The following is a 22823-nucleotide window of genomic DNA, read 5'->3' as shown; positions in this document are numbered from 1 at the left end:
GAAGTAGTCAACCAAGTGGGCGGGTTTTCATCAAGGAGAAACAAACAGAATTGTCACACCGTAATCTGCCTCCAGGCGATTTGCCTCAACCTCCCACCACGCCATAAACGTCTCCTCCTTACTCTCACAGATATTGTGGATCACACAGCAAGCAGCAATAACAATGGGAATATTGGTTCGCTGTGGTCTAACCTAGTCAGTAAACTGCGCCAGCGAGCTTTTAAACATCCAAATGCACATTCTACCACCATTCTGCACTTGCTCAGCCTATAGTTGAACTGCTCCTTACTACTATCCAGGGTGCCTGTGTATGGCTTCATTAGCCACGGCATTAAGGGGTAGTCTGGGTCCTCAAGGATAACTATAGGCATTTCAACACCCCCAATGGTAATTCAACTGTGAGGGCTGCTCTTATCTTGATATTCTTGCGCTTCAGGGCAGGGGAAAGCAAGTCACAAAGTTCCATGAAAGTGCCCTTACGCATGCAAAAGTTTTGAAGCCACTGGGAATCATCCCAGACCCGCAACACTATGCAGTCCCACCAGTCTGTGCTTGTTTCCCAGGCCCAGAATTGGTGTTCCACGGAATGAACCTGTCCCATTACCACCATGATTTCCAAATTGCCAGGGCCCATGCTTTGAGAGAAGTCTGTGTTCATGCCCTCATCACTATCATGATCGCGCTGCCGTTGCCTCCTCGCCTACTTTTGCAGGCTCTGCACATACTGCAGGATAATGCGCGAGGTGTTTACAATGCTCACAACAGCAACGGTGAGCTGAGCGGGCTCCATGCTTGCCGTGGTATGGCGTCAGCAGGCGAGCAGAGTTGCAGCAGAAGCGGTGGATGATGATGGTCGGCACCGCACACATTTCCCGATGAAGAACACACATTCCTGGGAGCCAATGACAGACAACCTGGAGAAATTCGCTATCAAGGCAAGAGCAGGCGAGCAGAGTTGCAGCAGAAGACGTGGATGATGACGGGATGCCACGAGAATAGATATTTATAAAGAACGACGAGAGGACCTGTGAGGTGGATTCACAGCACCAGGAGACCAGAGTTGCAGCAGAAGCGGTGGTTGGATGATGACGGTTATCAGTCCTACTGCACCGTCTGCTGAAAGCAGTATGGCATTTGCATGGAAAAAAGGCGCAAAACAATTGCTTTCACGGAGGGAGGGGCGACTGACGACATGCACCCAAAACCACCCGCGACAATGTTTTTTGCTCTATCAGGCATTGGGAGCTCAACCCAGAATTCCAATGGGCAGCGGAGACTGTGGGAACTGTGGGATAGCTACCCACAGTGCAACGCTCTGAAAGTCGACACTAGCTACGGTACTTAGTGGGGATACACACAATCGACTATATAAAATTGCTTCCTAAAAATGGACTTCTATAAATTCGACCTAATTTCGTAGTGTAAACATACCCTAATCATTCACATTTATCCTGCTCCTCTCAACAGACTAGTTATTCTCAAATTGGTTTCTCCTGCATTGCAAATGGAAACCTTCTTCAAACGTTCTCTCTGGTAATTCATAAAATCACTAAAAAGCATATAATGAAATACTCTTTGTATTTGTAAACGGAAACTTTTCAAATTCACAATGCTTTTCTTTTGGTATATTAATTCAGCTGAAACAGTAACATGAATTATACGTCTGCATCTGTTCAATAATATTTTAAAGGTGGCTAGCTATAAATTACTCCATTTCTAGTTTTCAATTTGTTATATTAGGAGATTGCTGTCACAGATGTAAAGGAAACTCGATTTTTGCCATATAGTGGGAATTTTTTGTGGCTTTTAGACACAAACTTGTGATGGAGGCAGTGCAGACCCTCAGTGGCGCAGTAGGGCACCAGGAGACCTTTTAGGCTATGTCTACAAAGCAGCTGATTCCCAGCTCAGGTAGACAATACATATTAGCTCTTCTAGAGCTTACACACTAAAAATAGAAGTGTGGCTGTACAGTCATGGGCAGTGGCAAGTGCAACCTTGTCCAAATTCCCAGGTGCATGCTCAGGCAGCTGTCCTTACCACTTTAGCTCAAGCAAAGCAAGGGCACATGTATCTACGTAAGCTAGAAATCATACTTCCTAGCTGCCCTTAGGTTATGTCTACACTACAAATTACAGCGTGATTCTAATTTTAATGTAGGATGGATTATCTGGTTAAAATTAACTTTTTCTTTCTCTAGATGTGCATTTTCTGTGGAGCTTAACGTAATGATGGCTGTACTACAAAATTTATGTATGTATTAGCGCTATGCACAGAGACTAATGTTTTACTCCTTTTCAGAAGTTTGTTGCCCAGCTTTGATAGACAAATATCACCCATTCAAGGGATTAAAAAAAAAGCCATATGAGTCCTTAGTTATAGATGTAGATTTACACCTCGCGCTTCTAGGCACAGCATCTAATCCCCTCGCCCTCACCTACAGCTGACCTTTGTGTTGCATGTGGTTTTAGAGTGGTAAGGCACACCTAGGCACATGTCTACTGTGCCTAATAGGAAATCCAGCCCTGGGTATAGTTGTAGATCTTTCTAACTTACTGAAATTTGTATCTGTTGGGGCTGTGTGTCATGCAGTCCTCTGAATATAAAATACTGCCCTGTCTAGGACTTACTTCAAGAGCTAAAGGCTTCTGATGACCAGGACTCTCTCTTTATGGTTCATGTTTAAAGCAAGTTCAGTGTTTAAGAAGTCTATCACTGTCCATGACTCAGTCAAGAATGAGGCAGCTGAATTTTACTAGGACCTGGCTGGATTTTGCCCCAAAGGCAATATTTGCCCAGTTGTCTCCAGGCAAGTATTCAGTTCAGCAAGAGCATTTAATTTATTTTGGAGGAACTATGCTAGTTGAATTTGATATTGAATATAGGATGTGTCCCACTGGATTAGTTTAAGGGTGTCTATCTTGTGAGTGTGGGTGGGGGTGGGGAGAGGGTTGTATTATAGGTTTAAAGTGGGTATTAGAGTAGTGTGTTGGTCACACTGCTGTACTTTAGATTCCCTGGTGAAATGGGCTTGTGCTAGTCTTTATTTCATTTATAAAGTGGCTCTGTGTCTTCAGTGGCAGGAGCGTTCTTCCTCTGCAGTCTGTATGGATGTCCTCAATGCTTAGCCCAATGTAGATTGTGCATGAAAATCAAGTTTTTGGTCTTTTGGTTGTGGTCTATCACTTTAGGAGCTCCAGACTCCTGATTTTGATGAACAAATTATGCTTGATATTTTATTACTATTATTTATATAGCACCATAAACATGCATGGCACTTCACAGACAGATAAAAGAGAACGAGATGAAATTCTAGCCTTACTGAATGAAATGACAAAACTCCTGTTGACTTCACTGGGTTCCGGATTTCATCCACTGTCCCTGATGAAGAGTTTACAGTGGAAGTTAAGACAAGGTGTTGTAACAGATGTCATAAAACATTGGGGAAATTAGTGTGGGGAAGGGTGGACAAAGACTATAGCAACATCATGCAGATTTTTAAGTTCATAAGACGAGTATGTTTTTTTTTCTCCCAAATATTTACTTGAAGGGAATAGGGAAATATTAGCATTTATACAGATCTCCTGGACAAAGTATGTTCTAAGAGCTGTTGATATCCCCTTTGTATCAGATTTGTTTCTGAAAATCACTCATGGTGAATTAAGGTCTTTTTACATTTTAGTATTCCAATGGTCCACTGATAGAATTTAAAATGAGAAAATCAAATGCAATAAATGTGAAGTGTGTGCATCCACAGAGGTGGTATTGATTTGTCATTTGATTTGACAAACACATAAATATATAAATATATCACATGCATTTCTTATGCAGTTTTCTGCTCAAAACATTCATTAATCATCTGGATGTTAATACTTACGGCCTTTGGTATTGTCATTAGACAGCACATTTGGTGTTTTGTTGGGGGAGCAGGGAGTTGTGGAAAATGTTTGTTTGGCTTGATTTAAGATTAATGAATTTCCATTCTAAGAAATCTTCATTTCATTTGTGTTTAGGTGGGGGGAGTGGGAGGATCAGGGAACATGAATAATTACTAGAGTGGTGGTGGTGTTGCAAGGACATTTTATTTTTTGTGCTTGTGTTTGTTGATGATAGCAAAATAGGTATTAATGTGTTGGTATTAAACCAAGCCACAAATTGTGCATGAGACTTGATTATAAACCCACCATGAAGCCACTAATGATCTTATAACTGTTTTATAGATCTCATGGTAGGCAGAGCTGGTAGCACTGCCCGTAGTTAAGGTTGCCCCACACTTTCCATTATAAGGCCCTGATTTCAGTTGCTTTAATAGTTTTGCCAGATTGGATTAAAATTTCCCATGCTAGGTGTCTGCATCAGGCTCAACTTTTTTTGGAAAGTTTCAGCCAAAATATATTGCTCTACCAGCGTTTAAAAAAATCAGACAACCATTTTGTTGTGAAGCTCTAACCTCCATTTTTGGAACAAAGGCTTAAGATTTGGCAGGGGTGCCCTGGTGTCAAGGACATGTCTTTCGCCAGCCTTCTGAAAATTTACCCAAATATAATCAGGTTATAAATCTCTGGAAAAAATCTCAATTCACACATGCTTAGTAGAGACTTGTTAAAGTTTACCAGCCAAATTCTTTGGGCATTCACTGGGTATTCTGCAGTCCAGGGACATGGGGCTGAACAGTACATTTCCTGCAATTGTTCTTTCCATGTGCTTGGGGCTGCTGTGGTGTCAGAAGAAACTGAGAATAGAGAGATGGTCTCTGCTGCCCTCTCAATTAGGGTTGACAAGCGTCTGGTTTTTGACCGGAACACCCAGTCAAAAAGGGATCTTGGTGGCTCCGGTCAGCACCTCTGACCGGGCTGTTAAAAGTCTGCTTGGCGGTGCAGCGGGGCTAAGGTAGGCTCCCTGCCAGCCCTGGCTCCACGCAGCTCCCAGAAGTGGCTGGCATGTCCCTACGGCCTCTAGGTGGAGGAGTGATCGGAGAAGCTCCATGCACTGCCCCTGCCCCCAGAGCCAGCTCCGCAACTCCCATTATCCAGGAACTGTGGCCAATGGGAGCTGTGGGGGTGGCACTTGTGGGTGCGGGCAGTGTGCAGAGCCCCCTCGCCCCTCTGCCTAGGGGCTGTAGGGACATGCTGGCTGCTTCCAGGAGCTGCACGGAGCCGGGGCAGGCAGGGAGCCTACCTTAGCCCCACTGAACTGCTGACCAGGAGCTGCCCAGCTGGAGCCTGTGTCCCAATCCCCCTCCCACACCCTAACTCCCTTCTAGAGCCCACAGCCCTGCCCTAGCCCTGAGCCATGTCCCGGAACCTGCATCCAATATCCCCTCCTGCACCCCAACCTGCTGCCCAAGCCCAGAGCCCCCTCTTGCACCCCAAGCCCCTCATCCCCAACCCTGCTCCAGAGCCTGCACCCCCAGCCGGAGGCCTTACCCCCTCCTGCACCCCAACTTCCTGCCTCAGCCTGGAGCCCCCTCCTGCACCCTGAACCCTCATTTCTGGCTTCACCTCCTCCCACACCCCAACCCTCTGCCCCAGCACAGTGAAAGTGAGTGAGGGAGAGTGAGCAATGGTGGGAGGGGGGAATGCAGTGAGTGGGGGATGGGGCCTCTGAGAAGGGTCTGGGTAGGGGCGGCGCCTTGGGGCAGGGCAGGGGTGTTTAGTTTTATGACACTAAAAAGTTGGCAACCCTACTCTCAATGTGTCTGTTGCAGGCATTCAGACAGCCTGATTGGAATGCAGAGGGGTGAGAAATGGAGGGAGGGGGGCAGGGATACATGGGGTTCCACTAAAACATAGTAGAAGACAATGGGCCAGATTTACTCAGATTGAAAAGTGGGCAACACTTGCATGAGAGAGCATGGCATAGGTGTTGAGGGGATGCACTGCCTCAGCATATCTCTGCTGCTGCCTCATTGTCAGGGTTCCTCAGAAAGAGAGATGGAGATTAAAGCTGCCTTCCCCTGGGGGAGTCTCTGGTTCATGGTAGCAGTGCAAATGCTGCCTGGCCTCCCATAAAGGTGAATTTCTATCTCCAAGCACAGCAGCCATCCTTAGTACAAGGGTGTGCAGTCTGCATCTCCCTCACTCCGTGCATTAGCTGGGGAAGAAGCTAACCTAAGATATTTACTGTGCTGTCACATCCACCAGTCAGGACTGTTGGATTCACTCATTATTTCTACTTGCAGTCAGGCAGCTGTAGCCAGATGGCAAACTGCTTTTTCCAGTCTGCATCTTGTTTTCCTGATGACTGGAGCTTCAGTCTTTGTTCAGGCATGCTTACATAGTGGTCCAAATCTTTACAGCTCTGCCATTTCCTACAAATGTATTGAAAAAGAATAAATGCAGGAAGTGTTGAGTACATCTTAATTTCAGTGCTTCACTTTACGTTGACCTTTTTTAGGGCTTGTCTACGCTGGCACTTTACAGCGCTGCAACTGTCTCGCTCAGGGGTGTGAAAAAACACCTCCCTGAGCACTGCAAGTTTAGTGCTGTAAAGTGGCAGGGTAGACAGTGCACCAGCACTGGAAGCTGCTCCCTTCATGGAGGTGGGTTTTTTAGAGTGCTGGGAGAGCGCTACCGTGACTACACAAGCCACGTTAAAGCGCTGCTGTGTTGCCAGTGAAGACGTGTCCTTAGGGTAGTACTGTATTGTGTTAGGTATATAGATGGCAATGCTAAACTAACATTTTACTGTATATATTATCTCTGAAGAAGCTATTTGTTACCTTACAAATATTTCTCAAAAATTAAATTCTCAAAAATTAAGTTTGCTGTTTTTATAATAAAAGAATAAGTAATGTTACAATAACAGATGAGGACTATACAATAAAAATGTTAGCAGGGTGATGCTGCACCACTGATGTAGCTGACTGTGAACGCAGCATGGTGACTTTTAAAATATCTCTTGTTGTCTTTGAAGCACAAAAGCAAGAAGCATTTTTGTTCATTTTATTGCTCTCTCCCAGTGGTAGACTTCAGTCGCCCCATTACTACTGAACTGAAGTTCTGAGAGACTTAACTGCTTTAATCTTGGAGAGATGATCGTTTAAAGTACATCAAATGAATCATACCACAAATGTTTTCCCAGTGAGGCATTCCAAGTTGTGGAGGGACATGTATCTCTTCAGGGGAAGTCTGGTACAAATGGAGGGAATTATGATAGCAGGGCTTCATATGTAATGTGATTGTGGCTGTGTAAATTACAATATAATTGTCCTTTTCTGAATTTGCTTCATAATTGTGTTCCAGAATCTAAGGTTTAAATTGGGAAAAAAAAAAAAGAAAAGAAAGAAAGTCTAGTTTTTATGATTGCAAAGAAAATCTTCCAAATGAGAATAGATTGTAAACTGTTGCAGTGTTGTCTTACTGAGTCTGCAGTAGGCCTGAAACAATAGCTCTAAGACGTTTGAACTTTCCTGTTTCTCTCAACACTGTTACATTTGAAGCCTAATAATTTACTTTAAATGTCAACATTGTGAAGTACTTTACTAGTGTTATTCCAGCAGATACATTAATATAATTGTCTGTTGTATGTAGGGGCAGATGGTGGGATGTCGCATAGTGAGGCAGCCAGTTGTCAGAGCTTGCTGGAGCGAGGCATAAAGAATTCATCCCCTGTTCTCCACCAAATTAAGTCATCACCACCCCTGCCGAGAAGGAAGAATGAAAAGAAGATGTGTTCCCCACCCAATACAAAAAGCTTAAATGGCCTACTAGGGTTAAAAGCCAAAGAAACATCCCAAACTCTGGCCTTGATAGGTGCCAAAAATCCCACCTGAACACTGTACGGGGGTTCCCTGCTTTCCCACATCAAGTCCTTAAGCAAAAATTGGTGTTTTCAATGTATCGCCGCTGCTCCCTTCCTCTCCCAACCCCCCAAAATACACTGGAAATTTATGGGCACTGTATAATAGGTGGTGGAGATGGTGGTGGATATACTAATGATTGTAATATACTTGAACAGCAGGAACGACAGGGAGAGGGCTTGTCGTGGGGGGAGGCTTTAAAATCCTAGGCATAATGTTATATAATTTGTCTAATGTTTCAACTAGAAAACAAGACTTATTATATTTTTCATGGTAGCCCTACAAATTATCTTACACCATTATAAAAGATTCTCCTGTTGACTGAAATTTCCCATGCTTTGCTTCAGTCTAAAGAAGATTATTTTTTTAAATAAGCAAAATTTATTTTACTGTATCTGAGTTGGGAAAGCAAGAAAAGGATTTACTCATTTTTTAAGCAATTTTTTTGTTTTGTTACATATCTCTGCTGCATGGTCTTTAACAGCTTGATTCACCTCTCACTCTGATAAATCTGTTGAAGTCAGTGGAATTACATAGGCATAAGTGAGATCAGAATCAGGCCAGAAAACTTTAGATTTCAAGTATAAATGTGAAATATTATATTATGGTTTATGCAAGGACATTAGTCATCAATTAATCCTCACAACACCCTTGCGAGTTAAGTAGATAAATAGTGTTATTCTCATTTTACAAATGGGGAAATTGAGGTACAGGGTTGAAATGATTTGCCTGAGATCATACAGTAGGTCAGTGACAGAGCCAGAATTAGGTCTCTGAACCTGCCGACATGCAATCCTGTGCTCACGTCTCTAAACAATGCTGGTGTGGTCTCACGAGATTTAGGAGGTCTCTTTTGGATGTAGTAATTCTTCTGTGGTAAGAAAAAATTAACAATGTGGAATGTACCTAAAGTGGAGAACAGACATAACTGACAATGAATTTAAATAAAAAGGCACATTTTCGTGGAAAAATATTTAATAGTGAAGTTTTAAGCAATTGAGGATCTGTTCTGTGCTATGGCATAGCCAATAAGCCATGTACTAATTGTGGCTGTGCTGCACATAAAGTAAAATACTTTACATTTTTGTCTAGTCGTGTTAGTATTTGTGTTTTGATTATTGTACCTTACCAGTAGATTTGGGTGAGTTTTTTAAAACGAATAATTTATTCACCCAAAAGTGTTATTTTGGCTTACCTGAAACTATTAATAAATTTGACATGAATTTGCTGAATAATTTTATCCAGAAAATTTGTTTTTGGGAGTAAGGAGCCATTCAGAAAATGAGGGGAATAGCCACTTCATAGGGCACCCACGTGAGATGTGCAAGACCTGTGTTCAGTTCCCACTCTGCCTGATGCAGAGATGGATTTGAATTTGAGTCTCCCATATTGCAGGAGAGTGCCTTGACCTCTGGATTGTAGGATGTTCCAGGTTGGGTCTTGCTCAACCTCTCCTGTCAAAGCTGTTCCACTATGATTAAAATAATTGAATAGTCACTGTGCCAGAGGGAGTGAATGAAAATGACTCTCTAGCCTGGTGGTTAGGACACACGTGGGAGAGGAGATCCACGTTCATGTCCCTGCTCAAATGAGTTTTTGATGATTTAGACACAATGGCACAGCTTCAATAGGAGAGACTAACATCTAACACTGCTAATTTGCAATCTTTCAAGTTGGGTTAGGTGCTGAGTGCTCTTTCCTGTGTTAGATGGAGTCAGACCCTGTTCTTGTGAAGAAATCCTTCTAAATGTGACCCAGTGTTTTGCTTTTTAGCCTGAAATAATAGTTCTGAAAGGAATGAACCACCACAAACATCACAATGGGTGTTTAAATCTGAAGCCAAACTATGCCAATTTGAATGCCAACATTAACCATTTCACTGCTGATAATTTTAGCAGAAACACCAAGATAATCTGTTTGATCAATGTACCATCACTTTTCTTCCAATTCTGTCCCCAGGGTAAGTAAACACAAACCTTATTAAGCATCTGAGTTGTGGCTACTAAGTAGATAGCTATGTGATAAATATAGTATGCTTAATGGTTAATTTTTAGGCATTCATGTATTGCAGTATTCAAATTTTACCAGAGCCAAATGGCTAGGAATGAGCTTCATCATATATATTGTGAACATATGGTCTATTAGAGTGTGAACTTTCATTTCTTTGAGGTGCTCAGAAATCTATTTCACTGTTTAGGTGATTAATCTGGAGCAAAAGACAAACCACCACATATTGGAAGGTGTTTTCAGTATGCAAGGGAATAATGAATATAGGGAATACATAGCGTACATACTTCATTACTTTCCATTATGGCTTTCTAGTATCTCTGTTTCTTGATAACTCGTATCATCTCCACAGAGTGCTTTTTATAGGCAATTATAGTTATCTGGAGATTAATTTATACAGCAGATGTGATTTCAGCTTGATTTTTTTTTTGTAAGGTGGACCATTAAAACTAGTGAAGATGCATTTAACTGTTCAGAGGTTTGGGTGACATGAGCATCTACAGATTTGGCCCTTAATCTGAATCTTATAACCAGTTTTCTCACAAGTCTTCTAGTACTCTTTGATTCCATGGGCCATCAATAGCCAGTAAAAATAGCTTTACTTATATTATTTTAGTTCTGAAACATGGAAGTGCAGAATTAGGCAAATATTAAAAGAAAAACACCAAAAATCATACAACTGTCAAAAAAGGTTCACGTTTAAATTCTAGACTATGATTTGGTTGTTTTATCCAAACTAGTTTATCTGCTCTGATAAAAGCTTTGATCACACTTCGAAAGTTTGTAATAGAATTGCTCATTGTTACTCTGCCCTGTGATCCCACTAAAATAAGAGTGCGCCTCTGTGGTTTGTGTTTAAATGAACGAAGGCGGTTGAGTGTATGCAAACAATGTTTACTGAATTGTTTTGCATCATGGTTTTAATGTAGTGCAAGGTACAGAATCTTTGTGAGGAAGGTGAGAATCTAAGCATGAAATAACTGCATCTTAGGCATTCAGATTTCAGACTTACTAGTACATGAAGCAAGTTTCTGTAACCTGCCTGGCTGTTACTTGTTTCCTTAATAGTTTGCATTTTTTATTGAGCCTTAATTTTAGGCTCATTAAACAGCACTAATCCCTGTTGTTATCTATAGAACACCACAGATTCATGTAATCCCCACAATGCGTACTGCCTACCATGAAAGTGTAAAATCATGCTATGTGGATGCGAAATTGCCATTTTTGCTTGTGATGTAGCTGTTTGCTTACTTCTGATGATACTTGTGCATACTCAGCACTAATGGGCATTGAGAAGTAATAAGCAAGAATGAGTTTAGTTAGTTGTACATACAGGCTCCGAGATGCACAGATTAATCTGAATAATTTCACAGTGAATTTTACTTGCTCTCACACTGGTCATTATAGTTTCAGAGCTGTATATTGTGAACTACCAGTAAATGGGTACTTAAAGGTACTAATACATAAAAAGATTCCATCATGGATATTTAGTGGGGTGGGGGGTTTACACATTGCAGTCATATTCTATGCTAATTCTGTGTAGCTGTTTGGAGATAAAATCATGAAGTATAGAAAATGTTTTGTGTATTTCTTTTGCGTTTCTTCTTCACCAGAAGATTTAGTATTTTAAAAAGTAAGAGTTTATTAACCTAAGTTATATTAGGGAGGGCCATAGTAAAATTTGGGTGTTTAAGTCAAATGACATTCTTCACATCAGGGTGTTCTTTAAAAGAAAAGAAGTTGTGAGAGGTATAACCAACTTGTCCAATTTTTCACCTTTTCAAAACTGGCATGGAACATTTTTTTTAAATTTTGTATTTCTTGTTGATTTTTAAGCAAAAGGAACTACTCTTCCTATTACATGCGTGGATTCCATGTGAACTTGTAATTGGCATGCTCATCTTTGGGATACTAACTAATCCTGTATCATTTAGACTAATTAGTGCCCTGTGAAGACTGTAGAGGAGTCTCTGGGAAGGACAAAGTCTGGGGCATGGGTAGGAATGGATTGTGTGGACAAGCTGCTGTAGCTTGAGTGGGAAGAAACAGTAGGGTTAGGATTCCTGGGCAGACCAACCATGCTGTCTCCCGCTTTTGGCTGTGAAATGCCTATAGAAAGTAGGAATGTATGAAAGTATAAAAAATGATGGATGTCTTTCTTACCTGAGGTATTCATTTGACACAACCCTAAGTGGCCTTCTTTTCTGGTAGTTGTGATTTTTGTAATTATTTTACAAGAAAAATAAAACAAGATTTCTGCTTGGAGGAGCTTATGAAGGTAAATTGGTCTAAAAATCAACAGCAGAGAAGTGTGTGGGCCGGAGGGAGAGTTTTGGTGGTGATAGAAAGTATGTGCAAGCAAAAAGAAGAGTATGCCAAAACTTGCAGGGGTGAAGATAATAGGAGGAGCTAGAGTTAAAATAATAGCTTTTGAATATTGTTTTAATAAATAATTTTGTATTGACTGAATTTGTCCACTTTTAATAAGGTGAGATAAATGAGCTTCCAAATTTAGTGTTTCCTTTGTGTGCAGTCTTTTATTGAATGTGGTTCATTAATATGTGAAAAACAATACTTTAGCATTTTTATCCAGAGCTTTTTATCTAAAGATTCTAAATCAGATTTTGAAAGAATCCTTAAACATCTGTATTTATAGTTTAAAGGGCCAAATTTTGATCCCATCGAAGTTAAGAGATGTTTTGTCATTAATTTAGGTGGGACTAATATTTGTCCTAAACTAATATTAAATTTCAGCTTAATTTTTGGAGGGAATTCCAACCCCTTTTCCCCCCACAGTTGCGCCCCCCACAAAAACTATCTATATGATGTTTGGATTTTCCAACTTCCTCCAAAATCCAAATGTGTCTTCTCCACAACAAACTATCTTTCATATAATACCTTCATTCGGAAGGATCCCTAAATGCCTCACAAACTTCTTAGTAAAGTGTCACTCAGGCTGTGTCTGCACTGGTATGAAAACTCAGTTAACTGACCATGTACATGCTCATGCATGTTCCCCACATCTGTGGCAAGCATCCAGAGATGCTCCCCTGGAGGCGCATATAGCGTGTACAAACATATACCTATGTACACACTGCCTCTGTTGTTATGTAACGTTAGCGCTACCATTTCAAGGGCTGTATCCAGAGTTCTGTGCCTCACAGGAGACACTCTAGGAGCTGCTTTGCTGTGTGGTGTTTGGTACTATCTCCCGCCTTCACACATTTGTTGATGGCATTTTCTGCTCACTTCTGCCTCCTGCCAAACTGGATGGGAGACATGGAGTAACTGGATGTTGATCTGGTTCTTCTCCCACTCCTTATTGAGGGACAAATGTTTATGCAGTGGAGTAGATAATTGTCAAGATGCAGGATGGAACCTGGGTAGACTTTCTGACATGCCAAAGACAATTGACCATGTGGATGAATGACAGTCCTTTCTGGTCTCATGGAACAGATATGGTAAATGCCAGTATTGCCACAGTATGCCCCGGGTGGATTGTTGCTTCTGATACAGGAGATCAGGCACCATGTGGTGGAGTCACATCAGTTTGGAAATCTGGGATGACCAGAAGTGGCTTCAGAACTTCCAAATGATGAAACAGACTTTCATGGAGCTCTGTGATGATCTTACCATATATCTCCATCACCAGGACACTCAATTCAGGAAAGCCATACTGGTGCAGAAATGGGTGTCTATTGCCCTGTGTTAATTGGCGACAGCAGATCATTAACCATCAGTTGCAGACCACTGTCAGCATTATGGTTGTGCAGGTTTACAGGGCAGTTAACACTGCAATCTACCCACATGTGGTTGCCATAAGAAAAGTTCCAGAAATAACAGATGTATTTGAGGTTGGGGTTTTTGAACTGTGCAAGGGCATCGATGGCACCGTGTCCCAATACTTTGCCCACCAAAAGGGGTGAGTGAGTATGTGAACTAAAAATGTTACTATTCATTCATTTTGCAAGGTTTTTGCACCACACAGACAGATTTATGATTAGGAAACACTGGAAAGGTCCATGAAACCAGGGTGTTGAGGAGATCAGGATTGTACTTTAAGAGAAGAAGGGACTTTATTCCCCAGAAATTATGTGGTTCTTTATGGCATATCTATGCCAATGGTTATTTTGGGGGACCCTGCATACCTGCTCCTAGCTTGACAGGAAACCATACGCTGAACAATGGGAATTCAGGTCTGGATGCCAGTATGGCAAATGCCATTCACATCACCATCACTTGCTGTGCATCATATAACATTTATAAGAGTAAATTGGAGTGGGCACAGAACAGGTCTGGTTTACAAACTCTATACAGACAGCTGGATCCAAGCCACATGCACAGTGGTCCTGGTTTCCAGGGACAAGGGAAATCCGGGATGCCATATATGCACACATTTTGGAACAGCAGGGAGGCAGAAGGTGCTGGTGCCAAGGGACATCTTCATGCCCTGTGCACCTGCTGGAAATGCAGGTGGGAACATTGGCATTTACTTGTAGGGCTACGTAACTGAGGGTTTTGTTCCCCTGTCATTAGCCATTTGTTCCTTTGACTATTTGTCCATTACAGACTATTATAATAGGATAATAGGATGCATTAACTGAGTTAACACCTTACATTTGAGCTGTGGAGGGTGGCAGCTGAGTCGTAATGTGGTCATTGTGCAGTGCTTTTGTCTTAAATGTTCACACTTGTTTACAAACCTCTGTTTTTGGGAGCACTCAATTTGTCTTAATGACCTTATCAACATTTGGTTTGGGTCATGGAGGGGTTCACTTCCCCTTCCCCAATTCATTGTCAATGGTGCTAAGCACACGTAACAGCTTTTCTGGAGCAAGTAATTGAGGGGTAGCCGTGTTAGTCTGTATCCACAAAAACAACGAGGAGTCCAGTGGCACCTTAAAGACTAACAGATTTATTTGGGCATAAGCTTTCATGGGTAAAAAACCCACTTCTTCAGACACATGGAGTGAAAATTACAGATGCAGGCATTATATACTGACACATGAAGAGAAGGGAGTTACCTTACAAGTCGAGAACCGGTGTTGACAGGGCTAATTTAGTCAGGGTGGATGTGGTCCACTCCCAATAATTGATGAGGAGGTGTCAATACCAAGAGAGGGAAAATTGCTTTTGTAGTGAGCCAGCCACTCCCAGTCCATATTCAAACCCAAATTATCAGTGTTAAATTTGCAAATGAATTGTTGCTCTGCAGTTTCTCTTTGAAGTCTGGAGCACTGACCCAAAGATTGAAACTGGTGAAGGTTTTGGGTTGGAGGGGAGTGGGAAGGATGAGCTGTTTAAACAATGGGTAGTGGCAGATACCTGTATTATTACTTTAATTGTGTTTCATTGTTCTGCATGCAAACTAAGCCACAAAGATGTTAATCTACCCATTTTCTGTGTTGAGTTCTGCTGCTTTTAAAACTATCTGTGCTTTGTAAGCACATAACAATGTACTTTTCCTCATCCCGTTCATGTATCCTTAGGACTTCAGATATTTCTTGACCATGGGGTTGGGTGGGAGGAAGTTAATGGGTGTGGGATGAATAGAAAAGTGTTTGCAGTGTGATGGTACCAGATAGTTACACTATTCCAATTCATGTGCTGTGAATTGTGGGGCCCCCACACCTGAAAACATTTCATATTCTTCATACTTAAGAATGAGGGTCCATACACAAATCAAGGAAACTGACATTTGTTAAAATAATATATATAATGTGTAATGGAAACTTTTTTTGTCAAAGGAGAAGTAAATCAAAACACAACAGGATTGAATCTATGAAAAACGGCCAAATGCCAATGTCTCTGAACCCATCTCCTCATCCTTGCCTTTCCCCTCTCTCTGATAAGAAAAGAAAATTGTCTTGAGATCAGCCGGGATGTTTCCTATGTGGGATTTAGGGGGCAGGCACTTGGTGAGCTTCAGGGACTCCAGTGAGCTAATCATTCCCCTCCTTGATGCTCAGGGGATTTCTGGTGAGAGGTTTTCAGGCCATTCTGGATTATTTATGGAATTGGGTCCTCTGCCACCACAGCACCCTGGGTGACAGCTGGAGGAGAGTGAGGAAAAAGGAGGTGTTGCCAGTTCCCGGAGAGGCATAGTAGCCAGGGTAGCAGGCATACCCCAAATTCATTCAGCCGCCAGTTCTATGAGCCTCTCCATTAGGGCATCTTCTGTTTTCTATGCCATGCTGAGACAAGAGCCAGTTCATCAATGTGTGTTCCTGCTGAAGAGCCTAATTCTCTCATACCCTAGGAACTCAGAAACCTGGTTCCTCCTGTCCATGCCAATAAGCAGCTCCTGCAAGATCTTCTGTCTGTCTGGTGTGCTTCTACTGCCCCATCCCCATCCCCAGTGGAATGGTTTCCCTCTCAGGAACCAAAAGTCCTGCCAATTCAAAAGATGAGGATAGTATTATAATTTTTTCCCTTTGATGAAGTCGAGAAATCCCCCCCATATTACATGACTTTGTTGTGGGAGGCCACAATATTGATATTTTTCAGCATTCCAGGAATGCAACTTGTTAGCCTGTCTTTGGTTCTCAAACAATTTTAACAGACCCCAAGGAAGGAGCAGAAGCTAATAATGGTGAGATATATGTACAAATATTTTTTTAAAATATTGTTTATATTTTCTCAGAAGGGTGAAGTGGGGGTGGGAGATGCAGTTACTTCCAGAAGGCTATGTTACCAGTTTGCAATTTCTTCTTTAAAAGTTGAACATTTGGAGAACATAGCTGTTTTCAGGATACCATAATGGAAAAGAGAGGTGGCTTTCCAGTCCTGTAGAGGAGGTCCAGCCATCTATGCCAGAGAGATGTTTCTGCTAATGGTCACCCCTCTACATTTTGCTGAATGAAGGGGTTTGGTCAGCTCTGAAAGTGAACCAAGCAAATTTGTAGTGCAATTGAACCTTAAGACCCAGTTAGAGTTTTTGATATACCAGAAATTTGCTGAAATATGTGTAGCCTTTAATTTAATTTAAAGTGAATTTAGTGATGTTTTATTATACCACCATGGGTTTGGCTCTGGTTGCTACAGTTTCAGGCTCAATACAGTGAAATTGCCTCTGGTGCTTTTCTCAAATTTGGAGGCTCTAAGAACACACAAAGACCAAGGGTAATAATCACAGACATAGTCAAAGTACAAAGTCTTATCTGTACTACAAATTCCATTAAAGCAATAAATAAAGTTACAATTACTCATGAATCTAGAAATCCTACAAAAACCTATGCAATACTGGTAATTATAACTGTAGTCATACTTACATCCTCAAAGGTATTCTAGGATATGGTGGACCTCTCAATAGACTATCATCAGTAGAGGGATAGTTCCTGTTGGGTCATCCTTTGGGTCTTCCCACTTATACCAAATCAGGGGACCAACTCTCTTTTATATTGTAATTCTGAATACACTTAAGGTTTTATTCATATGCATGAAGATGTCAACCTTCTTTTCCTTATCTGTACTTTTGCATCCCATGAATACTGAACTGCCCTGTTTTTCATAGGTTGTTCATTGTTTCTCTTATTCTCATTAGCATTTATGCATGCCATCTACCCACAGGGTCAAACAGACATTCAAAGATGTTACAATCAGGTGCCTTGTGCTCTTGGAAAATACATAGCAGTCTATTGCAATCCATTTTTCCATAACCTCACCTACTGGCACATCTTATGCAGTAAACTTGTGACCTTGCTGGGATAGGGTTATTCCTTGGTCATTCACTCATGTCAAGCATTCTTAAGCCTATGGCCTAGCCTGGCTAAGCTAAAACCTTACATGTCTCTGCCTGTCAACCTTTCGTTTCAGCCATGCTTTACTAATACCTAATTCACACTCATCATTCCTAAATATTTATCAATCCTATATTTCAATAATCCTACAATTTAAATCTATTTAGCATGCATGGATTATTTATGAAATAGCATATGAGTTGACCATAACATCACATAATACAATGATAAGTGGATGATAAAATGAACTAATTGGCTACATATGCTTACAGGACTGGGATGCAGTTTGACTGGAAATAGACTATATTCTCGGCTAGCATATGGAGTTTCCATGGCACAAGCAAAGCGAACCATGAACACCACTATTCCCCCTCAGCTTCACTAGAAAATCCTGCCCCTGTGCCCACCTAACAGTGGTGAAATGGACAGGGAAAGAGACAAGCCACAACTTTATTTTGTTCCCCAAAGTTTCAGATCAACACCACAACTATCTCACCTTTCTATAGTGAAATGACACCGCACTGTATTTGTCCGACTGCCACACTGGTTCCTTGTCCTATCCCCGTTTTTCCCAGCTTGTTTGGCAGCTTGGGTGGAGGAAGAAGCATGAAACTGTGTAATCTTCCAAGGAACAAAGATGGCTGTTACTAACTTTAGACAACCAACTATACATTTCTAGCCCCTCCTTTCCTGTGCTCAGCGTGGCCCCCACACCTTTGCTGCCTGTGAATTGGCCGAGAAATGCAGACACAGGGGCACAGTGATTATTATCGAACAACCTGTTTTATAGCTTCTGGCAAATGCATAATAGTGATTCATGGGAAATCAATACAATCATTGATTTATAGCCGCGTCTTGCTTGGGGACCATATAAGGGTTGAAACAGAACAGGGTTTGGGCATAAAATCAGGAGAGTAGCATCTGAACAAGAGGAGATATTGGTGTGAGTCCATTGTAACTTACCTGCCTTGAGGTCTGGTTCCTGCTGTAGCTTGCGGGTCCTCCTCTGGTTCATACACAGGGGGCTCCTCCAGCTAGCAATGCCGAATCATGTGCTCCTCATCTTCCAGGGCATCCTCTGTGCTCTCTGCTGCTTCCTCACTCTGGCCTTCATCAGCATCCCGTTGGACAGTGAGGCCAGCAGGGTTGAGGAGGCAGTTATGAGCCACTTCAGGCTCTATATTGGGAGCACTTGACGGCACCAAGTCCAGCTCATTGTAAAAGGGGGCATCTATGATGATTCCTCCAAAGTGACTGTTGGAGTCATTTGCCCTTCTGTAAAGGAGCCTCGGGTTCCTGGCACTGGGCCAGAATCTGCTGAGCTGCCCACCTACTCCAGCCTTTGTGAAATTTCCAGGTAGAGGTGAATATTCGTGCTACCCCAGGTGGATGATGGTGTACTCTGACTGTACATTGATCAGCACATGGTGTGGTTGGTAGACCAGGCATCTGCTCTCTGAGCAGGATGCATGTTCACCTGCATTGATCTGCAAAAAGTGTAGTGGAAAGGTATTCTGAGGTGATCAACTCACTACTACCAATGAAAATGGAAGGGGTGGGGGGAGGGACAGGGACCCTTATAGACTGAGTAAGGGTCAGGCAAAAATGGGTACAGTGCATTGTAGGACTGGCGGGTGGAGGACTATTGAAATGCATGCTCTGGTGCACACCCCTTTGCCCTGTCCACACTGCAAACTGGCACAGGTAGAAAGCTGTGCCACAGCCAAAGACATATACTTACCCATGCCCCTCAGGGGTGCTCGCTTATTCACCTTCAGTCACAAATGTCTGGAGTTTAGATGGATGCATGGACACATGTATGGTCGCTAGTGTAGATGTATCGTGAAATGCAGCATGAAAGGCAACAGCTAAGCAGACAGCTGGTACACTTAACAGTGAAGGGATGGGGGAAACGTTATGTTTGGGCATGAGGCCAAACTGTTTTAACTATTATTACTATCGTTTATTTTGTTACATACACCCAAAATTTTCTAGATGCTTTACAGAACAAATGCAAAAAGACATGATCTTTACCCTGAAGAGCTTCATCATCAGTAGAAGAGTGAAGGAATTGGTTGACTCACTATTTCTTATCATTGAACCATACATTGTGTTGCCAATGAAACTAAGATCCTATTATAATAAATGAACTAGACTTAAACCTGCTTGAAATAGACCCACCGCTATGGTTTTGAATAGAGTGTATAGTTTTTAGGTAAATAACAGTGCCATCTAGTGGCTAGATAAAATACTGCAAACAGCAGTGTAAAAAGTCTTATTTTTGTTTAGCGGTATAAAGTAGTTTCACAAAATTCATTTATTAAATTTTTGTGGATATGATTATAAACTTTTTGCAGTTCTTATTTATACAAAAATATAAATAAGAAAATTTGGAAAAGTTCTACATTCTGTGTTAGCGGTTTCTTCTCGCATCTTCTAATTGTGGTGTCATTGAAGGTATTGCATTTATTTTAAAATGGTCTTAGATGAAATGTTTTGTTGCAGACAGTTAACTGATGGAGAATCAGCAAAATTGCAGTCAATTCAGCACCCTTTATGAAATTTAAATGTAATTTTACAAAAGTAGGTTAAAATTGATTGGCGTCTTGGGAGTGTTTACCCAATTTTAATGTTTCCAAGATTTTTACAAAATTGTAAAATTAAATTTTATATTTAAAAAGTACAGGGAAAGAGCTGTAGTCTTTTTGCACTTTACCAGTTTGATTCTGTCAGGGCACCATCAAACCAGGAACTTAGAACAGCACAATTGCAACTAAACAGAAATGTAGGTCATACGCTAAACTGTATTTATGATATAAAAGCCTTTGAAAATTGCCATTCCTAATGCTTTCTTAGTGTAGGCATTGAAGTCCTTCCTTGACAGTGTAGAGAGTACAACTTTGGAAGAAACCGCACGAGAGCTGGTGCCAGAATGATTTAATTACAATTAACAAGGGTTGGAGCCTCTCTTAGATGGGCAGTGGGGATGACTGCAGGAAGGGAGTGAGTTTAGAAACTAAACCTGTGTGGATGTGGATGTGGGGGTGTGGTGTTGAGAGTGGGGTGGGGGAATTTACTTATTCATGGTAGTGGAAGAAAAGCTTCCCAAATTAAAGGTAAAATCCTGGACACAATAAAATCAATTGGAGTTCTGCTAGTGACTTCAATAGGACCAGAATTTCACCCTTCATATTTTCCCATTGTTCTACCGATTGTATAAAATAAAATCCTAAAGTAACAAAACAAAGTTAGTTTTTCCTCTATCAACTCTATTTTCTTCTCTCCAAAGTTCATATTGTCAGTGAAATTATATTTGATTCTTTTTAGGGTGATTTAAATTTCTAATGTACACAGAAGTTATGTAATTAAATTGCATCAGTGTCTCTCTCTCTAACAGGGACCAGTGATCCATATGTCAAGTTTAAAATTGGAGGAAAAGAAGTGTTTAGAAGTAAAACTATACACAAGAACCTCAATCCTGTGTGGGAGGAAAAAACTTGCATTCTTATTGATCACCCTAGGGAACCATTGTATATAAAGGTGAGCCATTCATTTATTTTACTTCTGTAGAAGTTTTACTAAACAATTCAAGATACTGTTCTTTATCCCTGAAAAAATTATCATGTAATTCTACATTTCATAAAGAGACACGGTCAGCTAATTTTTATGCACTCAAGTATTTTTTTAGCAAAACAGTGGTAATGACTTTCATTATATTTTTATCAAATCAAGTAAATCAAATTTTTAAATTTAAATACATCTTTTTCATGTCATTTTAAACAATAGTGTGCTAGTGCAGAAAGTGAAACTGATTAAAAAGAAGACGTCTGTCTTTCTTATTCAAGTTGAGTGAAGTGCAAAATTAAGAAATAAAAAATGTAAATTGGGCTTACAAAACTCTTCAGTTTTAATAGTCTATTGTTATTAGTAAAGAAAAGGGGAAAAAATTAAATGTTTTTTATAGATAATGTTTTTAATTTATATTTATGGGAATACCACTATACGTAGGATAATTTTTACATGAAAAACATTTCTGGCATATTAAAAAACTGTTCTTTGCTGAAGGATATTTTGAGCCTGATCCTGCCAGGTGCTGAGTTCTCAGCTTCCATTGTTTTTGATATTCATAAATAAACAAGGTGTCTTTTTTTTACATATGCTTTGCATTGCTTTATATTGTTTTCCTTGGGTGTGAGTGTGCTCAGCGCCTTGCAGGATTGCAGTATACCTTGAACCAGTCAATCATTAAAAAGAGAGCGGTTATTTAAAAAAAAAAAAGGACTTAATCCAAAGTTGAAGGGAAACTGGGATCTGAGGTACCATTTTTGTATTTGTATTGAGATCGTGTCAAAGAGCCCCAGGGATGGACCAGGACTCTGTTGTGCTAGGTGCAGTACAAACACAGAGCAAAAAGTCCCTGTCCAAAAGAGCTTACAATGTCTTCCTGGCAATAGGGTCCTTAAGTTTATGTAAGATGCTGGATAAAAACTCCATCACCTCTGGGCAGGAGGAAAATCATTTATAAAACCTGCAGTATTGTACCTGCACCAGCACAAACCTAGATCAGTAATACTTAAGATCTCACAGAGATTTAATTAAAAAATAACAATATTTAGACTTCTATAATTGATTTGAAACAACGTGATGTTTAATCTCATCATTCTGAATTGAGGACAGTGTACCTTAGCTTGTGTTTTGTTCCCCACTGAAAGAGTTGGAAATTGATAAGAGTGAAAGTAACTGAACACTTGAGAGACAAGGACCACTCAAACCTTCTTTGAATTTGGCTCTGCACTGGCAGATTCCTTCAGTAATGTGCTGTGTTTTACTCTGATAAAGAAGTGCATCAGTATCAAGCACTGTTGAAATTAATTGTAATTCATTGATGCTCCATTACCACTCTTATTTAGAGACTTGAATGAGCGATCAGGTTTACAGGGTGAAAGAGAGGGAAACAATATAAGTGGGAAACATTTATATAAACTACTGCTTGTTTTGGCCAGTTGTGTGTCAAGAATAACTGCAGTCCCCCCCCTAAGGTATCAAATTACTACAGAGGCTCAAAGGAACAGTAAAAAGCATTTTGAGCATTCAGGGGAGGCTGTACTGCTTCATACAATGATGTGTTTGTACTCTGAACAAAACAGCTGAATTTCAAATACTATATCTCACAGAAAATGATACACAGCTGCAAAAGTTGATTTTAAAACAAGTTTTCATCTTGATATGTGAGTTAAGAACTCATCTTCATCTTCAAGATCTGTATTTTAAGATGT

General features: G+C 40.8%; 1 protein-coding gene across 15 annotated transcripts in view; it reads left to right on the top strand.

Annotated features, from left to right (window-relative positions):
- The window catches only part of MCTP1 (multiple C2 and transmembrane domain containing 1), a 444146-nt gene that overhangs the window by 193456 nt on the left and 227867 nt on the right, over positions 1 to 22823 (top strand). For 13 of the 15 annotated variants that reach the window (XM_039545048.1, XM_039545043.1, XM_039545036.1 and 10 more), the window contains one exon: positions 20927 to 21087. In XM_039545048.1, coding sequence (XP_039400982.1) covers positions 20927 to 21087 — 161 coding nt within the window. The remainder of the gene's footprint in view (positions 1 to 20926; positions 21088 to 22823) is intronic. The other 2 variants (XM_039545040.1, XM_039545035.1) reach the window with 1 other exon arrangement.

Source organism: Mauremys reevesii, linkage group 6, assembly GCF_016161935.1.
Source record: "Mauremys reevesii isolate NIE-2019 linkage group 6, ASM1616193v1, whole genome shotgun sequence".
Classification (NCBI taxonomy): Eukaryota; Metazoa; Chordata; order Testudines; family Geoemydidae; genus Mauremys; species Mauremys reevesii.
The sequence above is the reverse complement of the archived record's forward strand: the minus strand, read 5'-3'. Positions and strand labels throughout refer to the sequence as shown.